Source organism: Eubalaena glacialis, chromosome 3 (genome assembly GCF_028564815.1).
Source record: "Eubalaena glacialis isolate mEubGla1 chromosome 3, mEubGla1.1.hap2.+ XY, whole genome shotgun sequence".
Taxonomy (NCBI): Eukaryota; Metazoa; Chordata; class Mammalia; order Artiodactyla; family Balaenidae; genus Eubalaena; species Eubalaena glacialis.
In genome coordinates this window covers 159,833,121-159,845,493 of record NC_083718.1, presented here as the reverse complement: position 1 = coordinate 159,845,493, position 12,373 = coordinate 159,833,121, and the positions used below count along the sequence as shown (strand labels likewise).

Sequence of the window (12,373 nt, the reverse complement as noted above, 5' to 3'; positions counted from 1 at the left end):
ATACTCATTTCAGATAAAATAGACTTTAAAATAAAGAATGTTACAAGAGACAAGGAAGAACACTACATAATGATCAAGGGATCAATCCAAGAAGAAGATATAACAGTTCTAAATATATATGCACCCAACATAGGAGCACCTCAATACATAAGGCAACAGCTAACAGCTATAAAAGAGGAAATCGACAGTAACACAATAATAGTGGGGGACTTGAACACCTCACTTACACCAATGGACAGATCATCCAAAATGAAAATAAATAAGGAAACAGAAGCTTTAAATGACACAATAGACCTGATAGACTTCATTGATATTTATAGGACATTCCACCAAAAGCAGCAGATTACACTTTCTTCTCAAGTGTGCACAGAACATTCTCCAGCATAGATCACATCTTGGGTCACAAATCAAGCCTCAGTAAATTTAAGAAAATTGAAATCATATCAAACATCTTTTCTGACCACAACGCTATGAGATTAGAAATGAATTACAGGGAAAAAAGGTGAAAAGCACAAACACATGGAGGCTAAACAATACGTTACTAAATAACCAAGAGATCACTGAAGAAATCAGAGAGGAAATCAAAAAATACCTAGAGACAAATGACAATGAAAACACGGTGATCCAAAACCTATGGGATGCAGCAAAAGCAGTTCTAAGAGGGAAGTTTATAGCTATACAAGCCTACCTAAAGAAACAAGAAAAATCTCAAGTAAACAATCTAACCTTACACCTAAAGGAACTAGAGAAAGAAGAACAAACAAAACCCAAACTTAGTAGAAGGAAAGAAATCACAAAGATCAGAGCGGAAATAAATGAAATAGAAACAAAGAAAACAATAGCAAAGATCAATAAGACTAAAAGCTGGTTCTTTGAGAAGATAAACAAAATTGGTAAGCCATTAGCCAGACTCATCAAGAAAAAGAGGGAGAGGACTCAAATCAATAAAATTAGAAATGAAAAAGGAGAAGTTACAACAGACACCACAGAAATACAAAGCATCCTAAGAGACTACTACAAGCAACTCTATGCCAATAAAATGGACAACCTGCAAGAAATGGACAAATTCTTAGAAAGGTATAACCTTCCGAGACTGAACCAGGAAGAAACAGAAAATATGAACAGACCAATCACAAGTAATGAAATTGAAACTGTGATTAAAAATCTTCCAACAAACAAAAGTCCAGGACCAGATGGCTTCACAGGTGAATTCTATCAAACATTTAGAGAAGAGCTAACACCCATCCTTCTCAAACTCTTCCCAAAAATTGCAGAGGAAGGAATACTCCCAAACTCATTCTATGAGGCCACCATCACCCTGATACCAAAACCAGACAAAGATACTACAAAAAAAGAAAATTACAGACCAATATCACTGATGAATATAGATGCAAAAATCCTCAACAAAATACTAGCAAACAGAATCCAACAACACATTAAAAGGATCATACACCATGATCAAGTGGGATTTATCCCAGGGATGCAAGGATTCTTCAATATACACAAATCAATCAATGTGATACACCATATTAACAAATTGAAGGAGAAAAACCATATGATCATCTCAATAGATGCAGAAAAAGCTTTTGACAAAATTCAACACCCAGTTATGATAAAAACTCTCCAGAAAGTGGGCATAGAGGGAACCTACCTCAACATAATAAAGGCCATATACAAGAAACCCACAGCAAACATCATTCTCAACGGTGAAAAACTGGAAGCATTTCTTCTAAGATCAGGAACAAGACAAGGATGTCCACTCTCACCACTATTATTCAACATAGTTTTGGTAGTACTAGCCATGGCAATCAGAGAAGAAAAAGAAATAAAAGGAATACAAATTGGAAAAGAAGAAGTAAAACTGTCACTGTTTGCAGATGACACGATACTATACATAGAGAATCCTAAAAATGCCACCAGAAAACTACTAGAGCTAATCAATGAATTTGGTACAGTTGCAGGATACAAAATTAATGCACAGAAATCTCTTGCATTCCTATACACTAATGATGAAAAATCTGAAAGAGAAATTATGGAAACACTCCCATTTACCACTACAACAAAAAGAATAAAATACCTAGGAATAAACCTAGCTAGGGAGACAAAAGACCTGTATGCAGCAAACTATAAGACACTGATGAAAGAAATTAAAGATGATACCAACAGATGGAGAGATATACCATGTTCTTGGATTGGAAGAATCAATATTGTGAAAATGACTATACTACCCAAAGCAATCTACAGATTCAATGCAATCCCTATCAAATTACCAATGGCATTTTTTATGGAACTAGAACAAATCATCTTAAAATTTGTATGGAGACACAAAAGACCCCGAATAGCCAAAGCGGTCTGGAGGGAAAAAAACGGAGCTGGAGGAATCAGACTCCCTGACTTCAGACTATACTACAGAGCTACAGTAATCAAGACAATATGGTACTGGCACAAAAACAGAAACATAGATCAATGGAACAAGATAGAAAGCCCAGAGATAAACCCACGCACCTATGGTCAACTAATCTATGACGAAGGAGGCAAAGATATACAATGGAGAAAAGACAGTCTCTTCAATAAGTGGTGCTGGGAAAACTGGACAGCTACATGTAAAAGAATGAAATTAGAATACTCCCTAACACCATACACAAAAATAAACTCAAAATGGATTTGATACCTAAATGTAAGACCCGACACTATAAAACTCTTAGAAGAAAACATAGGAAGAACACTCTTTGACATAAACCACAGCAAGATCTTTTTTGATCCACCTCCTAGAGTAATGGAAATAAAAACAAAAATAAACAAATGGGACCTAATGAAACTTCAAAGCTTTTGCACAACAAAGGAAACGATAAACAAGACGAAAAGACAACCCTCAGAATGAGAGAAAATATTTGCAAACAAATCAACGGACAAAGGATTAATCTCCAAAATATATAAAGAGCTCATTCAGCTCAATATTAAAGAAACAAACAACCCAATCCAAAAATGGGCAGAAGACCTAAATAGACATTTCTCCAAAGAAGACATACAGATGGCCAAGAAGCACATGAAAAGCTGCTCAACATCACTAATTATTAGAGAAATGCAAATCAAAACTACAATGAGGTATCACCTCACACCAGTTAGAATGGGCACCATCAGAAAATCTACAAACAACAAATGCTGGAGAGGATGTGGAGAACAGGGAACCCTCTTGCATTGTTGGTGGGAATGTAAATTGATACAGCCACTACGGAGAACAGTATGGAGGTTCCTTAAAAAACTAAAAATAGAATTACCATATGACCCAGCAATCCCACTACTGGGCATATACCCAGAGAAAACCATAATTCAAAAAGACACATGCACACCAATGTTCATTGCAGCAGTATTTACAATAGCCAGGACATGGAAGCAACCTAAATGCCCATCGACAGACGACTGGATAAAGGAGATGTGGTACATATATACAATGGAATATTACTCAGCCATAAAAAGGAACGAAATTGGGTCATTTGTAGAGACGTGGATGAATCTAGAGACTGTCATACAGAGTGAAGTAAGTCAGAAAGAGAAAGACAAATGAATATTAACGCATATATGTGGAACCTAGAAAACTGGTACAGATGAACCGGTTTGCAGGGCAGAAATTGAGACACAGATGTAGAGAACAAACGTATGGACACCAAGGGGGGAAAGTGGCGGTGGGGGGGGCGGTGGTGGTGGGATGATTTGGGAGATTGGGATTGACATGTATACACTAATATGTATAAAATGGATAACTAATAAGAATCTGCTGTATAAAAAAATTAATAAAATAAAATTCAAAAATAAATTACATTCATAATGGATGTTGCTCTGTAGTTTTCTTGTGATGCCTTTATCTGCTTCTGGTATCCAGGTAATACTGGCCTCATAGAATGAGGTGCAGCGACATGGCGGAAAAGAGAGAATTGCTTTTGTTTTAACATAACAGAGATTTGAGTGTACTTAAAAGCTTGTCGGCTAATATATAAGTCAGTATGTTGTATACCCCAAACTAAGACATTTTTATCATTTCCCCTGGGGGGACCTCATTCACAAGGACTCAGAAAGGACTAATTTGATGGCTGGATCTCCAGTCTGTCCACTTTCTCTGTGTAGAGGGGTGAGCTCATTGCATAGAGCGTCTCTCCCTGCTGGTGGGCAGGGCCTCTCAGAAGGAAGGCTGCGTGGGGAGGAGAGAACTAGACCAGAGAGTGGGACCTTCTGTGGAGGGGAGTGTTTCCACTCTCTCTCCCAGGCTGGAAAAGTTTCCTGCCTGTCTCTGCATGTACACTCTGCCCTCCAGCCCCTGAATTACATTCTGTTTGGCTGCCAGAGTGATCTTTTCAAATCCCAGACGTAGTTATCACAAAATACACATCCTCCACCACCTGCACCGTCATCACAGCTGCGATCCTTCAGAGGCCTCCTGGTGCTCTGAGAAGAACTGAACTAGGTGCACAGGGCTGGGCAATGTCCGGCCCAGGCTGCCCTCCGCAGCCCCATCCCATCATTCCACCTGATAGGACTGGCCTTTCTGATCACCATGAGTCTGCATGTTCCCTCTGCCAAAAGGCTTCAGTATGCTCCTACCTCTGCCTGGGGCACTCTTATACTGTCCCCATCCCCACATTAGTTCTTGCTCATCCTTCAGGGGGAAAAAAAAAAGCTAATAGAAATGTGCTAGTAGAGACAGCGAGATCAAAGATATTGGAGAAAGAAGGGGAAGCAGATGGAGAAGAATGGGAATAATCTGTGCCTACCCCCACCCCAGCCCAGCATCTCTTTCTGACACAGTAGAGAAGGGAAGCGTCTGAATTTGAGGGGATTGCCAGCTCAGCCTTTGCCTTGGCTTGTGAACAAAGTATGTACACCTCATTAAATTCCGCAGTCATCACTCCTCCTTCAGGTGTCCCAGGTGTAATGTCTCTGATGACAGACACCTGGAATCTACACAAGCGGTGCAATAGGATACATTTTAACTTAAAATCATTCACCCAACTCTCCTTGCTGCTGCTGGTGGAGTAACATAGTCTCTCTGCAGAGAAATTTGGGAGTTCTCATTAAGATCTTGAAAATCATTCACATCATTTTGCCCTGTATTCCACTTCTAGAAATACATCTGTTGTGTGGGTCCCAACCTATTGGTGGTGATGCCATCAGCTAGGAATGCCGGAGGCACTCCCTGGGGGCTGTATTACTCCTAGCAAAGGCCCCACATACACTCCACCCACCAGGGCCAATGCTGTGGCCTGACTGGCCCTTTGGTTCTTATTGTGATTGTAGGATGTACTTCATCAAAAACCATCAGGGAACTTTGAGGAACAAGATTTGTTACTCACAGGTCCTGGAGGGTACAGAGCAAGCCCAAGGGTCACACAGTGAGGCCATGTGTAAAGAGAGAGGTGGACCTGGGGCTCTGCATATATTAAGGTTTGAAGGTGGGGTGTCTAGGGTTTTGCGAGTTCACTATTTATTTAATGGTCATTTAGCCATGAGAGTGGGAATTAGGGCACAGGAAAAGTGGGGTCACTCAAGAAGTCAGTTATTTAAGTTATACAGGACTTTCTGCAAAAGGGGTCTTCAAGGGTGGGGACAGCTTAATTCCTTGGCAGTTTATTTGGCTGGTAGCTGTGTCATACAACTGGCAATATGTTTATTCAAAAGGGATGTCCTTTGAAATAGATGCCTTGAGACTCAAAAGCTTAATGTCAGGCACTTACCCTACAGTATCTAAGGAAGTAATCAGAGAGGAACACAGACTTACATGTAAGAATATTTAGTCTAGTGTTACCCCTAACTAACAAAAATCAGAGACCACTTAAATATTCCTATAGTAGAAGGATAGATAAATTAAATTCTGGTATATTCATAGAATAAAATATTTTATTGCCATTAAAATGATGTTTTAAAATAATAATGGTATCGGAAAATATGCATAATGTTAAAGCAGTTTGCCCACAGCCTGATTTCTGTGCATCTGGGCTAATTAACGTCCATAAGTAGTAATGAGAGCTGGAGTGCATAACCAGCCTTTTGCTTCCTCTGCCCGATCTCATTCTGTATGATTTCTCCAGGGGGAGCCTGCCCACTTTGAGTATCTGATGTACCCGTTACACTCAGCATCCATCACTGGTCTAGGTACTTGCATCCGCAAACCCCTCATTGCCACCTGCTCTGTGGATCGGTCTGTTCGCATCTGGAATTACGAATCAAAGTAAGGAATGAAAGGCTTTGCTACTGTGATATGCACGATTTCAGTTGTTAAATTTTCCATGCGAATTATTTTAATTAGAGGTTTGAAATTTTAATTACTTCGAAGCTTTCAGTTGGAAAAGTTTTTTTTTAATCAAGTCAGTCAAGCTACCTTATTCTCTTTACTATTCACTCTTGCATGAGCTAGAAAATCACTTTGTACTTTATTCAGTGCTTGCTACGTGCCAGACACTATGCTTGGCACGAGGGACATAAAGAAACATCCCAATATCTCCCATCCTTACGTACCCTCCTGTGTCCTTCTAGCTTTCCTATCCCCTCACCCCCACTAGACCTGCTTTTTGTCCCACGGAGCTCTCCAGACCATTGATTTGCCCTTTGAATCCAGATCACTGCCCCAACCACCTTCAGCTCCCAGTGATTTTATCCTCCTGGCATAGCTTCCTTGAGAATCTCCAGCCTAGATTGGCCCCATAATGTAACTTCTTTGCTCTTGTATATAGCTGCTGGGGCTGCTGGGAAAAAAATTGTGCAATACTTCTGATTTGGAAATCTAAATGGAGCTGTGCCTTCAACATCTCTAGACAACCCCATATTCAGTCCCTCTACTTGCCATACTCATTGCTGGACACTATCCTCAAGTAACCAAAATCTAGAAAAAGAGGCACCAATAATTGCAAGTAATAAAGTATCTCAAACGCTAGGATAAAAATATGTACCAGATACAATGGAGGACTTGAGGGACTCAGTGGGCTAGACTTATACTCAATAATTTATCTTTTTCACAGCACCCTGGAACTATTTAAGGAATACCAAGAAGAAGCTTATACAATCAGCCTTCACCCATCTGGACACTACATTGTAGTAGGGTTTGCTGACAAACTACGCCTTATGAATCTACTCATTGATGATATACGTTCTTTCAAAGAATACTCTGTCAGAGGGTGCAAAGAGGTAAGAACTGCTGGAGATAAAGGTCCAGTTTCTTGGAAAGCCAGAGTTGAAATATCAAGAACTAGCACAACTGAGGAGGTAGGACCAAAGGCTGTCTTAGAGGATTCTGGTGGCTTAAAAAGAAATCCAATTCTCCCACCAAACTTATTGAGTATGTTGGTTCTATCCTCTTTCTTTTATGCCCACCAAAATATATCACTGAACCAAACCATGTGAGATCCCACCTGTGATCAGTCCTCTCTGTGACTGTGGAGTAATTTTTTTTTTTAAAGCATGAATAAGAAAGTTATCACAGAATCGGAGTCACAGCTGGGAAGGCGAGTTTGGCAATTGGGAGGGGCCAGGGAAAATGAGCAACAGGGAGAGACAATAGCCCATCAGATTTCCCCCTGAGATGACTTGTGGAATCAAGACAGTGATTTGAGGAATTGCTCCCCTGTTCTGAAACTTCTTCTGCAGACAAAATGAGTGTTTTATTCTCTGATCCAAGCACCTTCATGATTCGTGCACGTGGTAGTGTCAGCATCTTGGCCAATATGAGCTCCAGGAATAGTGAAAGTGAAGATGTCAGCCACTTCTCAGTCCTATTTGCACCTTCCCCTGATTCCCAATCCTACGCATGGTTTCACCCTGAACTCAACTGTAACCTCCAGATAAACTACTCTGTCTTTCATTCTTGCTCTCTTCCTGTATTTCCTGGTAGTGTTGCTTTAGCAATGGAGGTCACCTGTTTGCTGCAGTCAATGGGAATGTGATTCACATTTTTTCCACCACCAGCCTGGAAAACGTCTCGAATCTGAAAGGACACACAGGGAAGGTAAGTGAGTGAACAGTGTCCAAGGAAACAAGGACTCAGAGCCAAGCATCATGCTAGCCAATGGGGTATAAGTGAACAAAAGAGAAGTGATTCCTTTCCCTTGAAGGTCCCTGTCTAGTTGAGGGAAATGACAATAAAACAAATGCACAGACAGATTTAAGTACTAACTGTAGTAAACTCAGTGAAAGAAAAATATGGGTTGTTATGAGAGGAAGTGATGAGGAGTGGGCATGATGAGGGAAATTGGGATGTTCACAAAGGTTTGGTCCTAAGGAGTGGGTCGGAATTAATCAGACACAGCTGGTGGAGAAAATCATTGCCGATAGAGATCCAAAGACCCTGGGCTTCCCTGGTGGCACAGGGGTTAAGAATCCACCTGCCAATGCAGGGGACATGGGTTCAAGCCCTGGTCCAGGAAGATCCCACATGCCGCAGAGCAACTAAGCCCGTGTGCCACAGCTACTGAGCCTGTGCTCTAGAGGCCGTGAGCCACAACTACTGAGCCCACGAGCCACAACTACTGAAGCCCGCACACCACAACTACTGAGCCTGCGTCTCTAGAGCCCGTGCTCTGCAACAAGAGAAGCCACCACAACGAGAAGCCCACGCACCGCAACCAAGAGTAGCCTCCTCTCACCGCAACCAGAGAAAAGCCAATGCGCAGCAACAAAGACTCAAAGCAGCCCAAAAAAATAAATAAACAAAGACCCTGAGATGGGAGATTTCTAAGGGTATAGGAGGAACCATCTGTGAGGCTGAAGCATAGGTATCAGGAATGAAACTGAGATTGGTGAGGTTAGCAGCGACCCAAGTTCATGGAACCTTGTTCATGGAACCTTGTAGGCCTTTTAAGGATTTTATACTTTATCCTTCTTGTTCCATGAAATCATTGAAGACTTTTAGGACAAGAAATGATATGACCATATTTGCATTTTAAAAGATTACTTTGGCTGCAGAATAAAGATTGTATTGAAAAGGATGAGGGTGGAAATGGTAAGGAGATTGTTATCTACATGATAAATGATTAGTATTTTAGACCAGGATGGAGGTGGTACCAATAGGAAGAAGTGGATGGATTCAAAAGATATTTAGGAAGTAAAACCAGTAGTTCCTGAAGATAAAGTAGATATGGAGCATGCAGAAAAGGGAGAGATTAAAGATTGAAAGGGTAAGAAGTCAGCAGATGAATTTGGAGAGAACAAGCAATGGGAAAAGAAAAGCATTCTAAGCAGCAGGATGTGTTGTAGATGAAGGAATGGGAGTATAGAATAGGATGGTGGTTTGTGGTTTATAGGTCACATTTAAGGAGTGATAGAAGGTGGAGCTGGAGAAGTTTGCTGCACCATGGAGTGTGTATGCCATGCCAAGGAATTGAACATTAGTCTGTAGGTGACGAGAAACAATTGGAAGGATTTAAGAAAGGAAGTAATGGTATCAGAAAGATAATTCTCCAAACAGTATTGAGGATGGATTAGAGGGGAGGGAAGTTGGAGTGAAGGAGATCAGCTAGGAAATGAGGGTGAAAGAGGAGCTAGGAACTAAACCATGGCTTTAGTAGTTGGGACAGAGAGAAAAAAGATATTAAGCTCCATTTTGGACATGTTATGTTTGATGTGTCCAGGAGTGTGATATGAGTGCAGAGGTCAGAAAGAAGTCAAGGCTAAAAATTCCAATTCAGGGGATTAGGTGGTAGTCAGTAGAAGTCAGAGGCATAGATTAGATCACCAAGGGCTCATGCGGAATCTGAGATCTTGGGCAAGAGATGGGTGATCAACATTTAAGGGACTGGTAAAGAAGAGAGAGACTGCAAATGAAGGTACAAAGAGAACCTGGAATCGAGGAATTGTATCAAAGAAGCCAGGGAACTGGTTTCCAAAAGGATAAAGTAGTCAGTGGTATTAAATGTCAGAGAGTGGGATGTGAATACTAAAAAGTGACCACTGAGTTTAGCAATTAACAGGTCATAAGCAAAAGTGCTGTTGAGCACAAGCAGTACTGAGAGTTGCTGCGCTTCCTCAGCTCCAGCAATGTGACTGCGGAGATGCAGAGGAAAGCACACCAGGTGAATGTGATGCTCTTTCCAGGACCATGCACACCCCCATAGGAGGCCCTACCTCACCAACCCAGGAGAGCAGCCATGTTTCATCACTTTACAAGAATTTATAACACTTGTCTCCAACCAGGGATATATGTTAGGCTTACATGTGTAATACTGCAAGAAAAAACTAAAGAAAATATAGATGGAGCATGCAGCTAAAGCCATGCATACAGGGAAATTTATAACATTAAATACATGTATTGGAAAAGTGAAAAAGATGAAAATCAGTGATATAACCATCCAGCTCAATAAATTAGAAATAGAACAGCAAATTAATTCAAAGAAAACAAAAGAAAGGACGTCATAAGGATAAGAGCAGGAGTTAATGAAACAGAGAACATTCACACAATAGAAGATCATCAAAGCCAAAACTTGATTTTTTTAAAATTTTTATTCTTTTTACATCTTTATTGGAGTATAATTGCTTTACAATGGTGTGTTAGTTTCTGCTTATAACAAAGTGAATCAGCTATACATATACATACATCCCCATATCCCCTCCCTTTTGCATCTCCCCTCCCACCCTCCCTATCCCACCCCTCTAGGTGGTCACAGAGCACTGAGCTGATCTCCCTGTGCTATGCAGCTGCTTCCCACTAGCTATCTATTTTACATTTGGTAGTGTATATATGTCCATGCCACTCTTACTTCTTCCCAGCTTACCCTTCCCCCTCCCCATGTCCTCAAGTCCATTCTCTATGTCTGCGTCTTTATTCCTGTCCTGCCCCTACCTTCTTCAGAACCTTTTTTTTTTTTTTTTAGATTCCATGTATATGTGTTAGCATATGGTATTTGTTTTTCTCTTTCTGACTTACTTCACTCTGTATGACAGACTCTAGGTCCATCTACCTCACTACAAATAACTCAATTTTGTTTCTTTTTATGACTGAGTAATATTCCATTGTATATATGTGCCACATCTTCTTTATCCATTCATCTGTCGATGGACACTTAGGTTGCTTCCATATCCTGACTATTGTAAATAGAGCTGCAATGAACATTGTGGTACATGACAAAACTTGATTTTTTGAAAACACAAAATGAACAAACCTTTAGCATAACTGATTAAGGGGAAAAAAAGATAGAGAGAAGATATAAGTAACCAATGTGAGGAATGAAAAGAGGATATCACTACAGGTCCTATAGACATTAAAAAAGATCATAAGAAGATATTATGAACAACTTTATGCAAATAAATGTGAATACATAGACGAACTGACAAATTCCTAGAAAAATTGAATCTGTAATTTAAAACCTTCTGACAAAGAAAACTATCACTGGAGAAGTATATCAAATTTTAAGGAAAACATGACACTAATCTTGAAAAAACTCTTCTAGAGAATTTAAAAAAAAAAAAAAAAAAAAGCAAATACTTCCAAAATTGTTCTAGGAGGTCAACATAATTGTGATACCTGTCAAAGACATCACAAGAAAGGAAAATGATAAGCCAGTCTTTTGTATGAACATAAAAAGTCCTACATAAATTATTATCAAACCAATCAAGCAATATATTAAAAGGATAATACAGCATGACCATGTTGATTTATTCCAGGAATGCAAGGTTATTTTAGATTTTGAAATCAATTAGTGAATACCACATTAACATAGTAAGGATGAAAAAGCATATGCTTATCTCTATAAATCCAGATATAATAAAAATCTATACCATTAACATGCATTCATGATTTTAAAAAACAAACTAAAAATAATGGGGAACTTATTTTATTATTATAAAAAAATTTTAGGTACTTTTAAAAAATATTTTATTTATTTATTTGGCTGCACCGGGTCTTTAGCTGTGGCACGCGGGATCTTCGTTGCAGCATGCGGGCTCTTTGTTGCAGCGTGTGGGCTTCTCTCTAGTTGTGGCACGTGGGCTCCAGAGTTCACGGGCTCAGTAGCGGCGCACAGGTTCCCTAGTTGTGGCACGCGAGCTCTAGAGAGCGCAGGCTTTTTGCCCTGCGGCATGTGGGATATTAGTTCTCTGACCAGGGCTCGAGCCGTGTCCCCTGCAATGAAAGGCAGATTCTCAACCACTGGACCACCAGGGAAGTCCCTAAAAATTTTATATAAGACATTTGCAGGGACTTCCCTTGTGGCGCAGTGGGTAATACTCTGCTCCCAAAGCAGGGGGCCTGGGTTCGATCCCTGGTCAGGGAACTAGATGCCACATGCATGCCACAACTAAGAGTTCACGTGCCACAACTAAGGAGCCTGCAGGCCACAACTAAGGAGCTTGCCTGCTGCAACCAAAGAGCCCACGTGCTGCAACTAAGGAGCCCGCC

At 40.4% G+C, this 12,373-nt stretch overlaps 1 protein-coding gene across 1 annotated transcript in view; it reads left to right on the top strand.

The window, feature by feature from the left end:
• The window catches only part of CFAP57 (cilia and flagella associated protein 57), a 75,348-nt gene that overhangs the window by 18,943 nt on the left and 44,032 nt on the right, over positions 1–12,373 (top strand). The window contains exons 6-8 of the mRNA XM_061184008.1: positions 6,081–6,220; positions 7,008–7,173; positions 7,877–7,990. Coding sequence (XP_061039991.1) covers positions 6,081–6,220; positions 7,008–7,173; positions 7,877–7,990 — 420 coding nt within the window. The remainder of the gene's footprint in view (positions 1–6,080; positions 6,221–7,007; positions 7,174–7,876; positions 7,991–12,373) is intronic.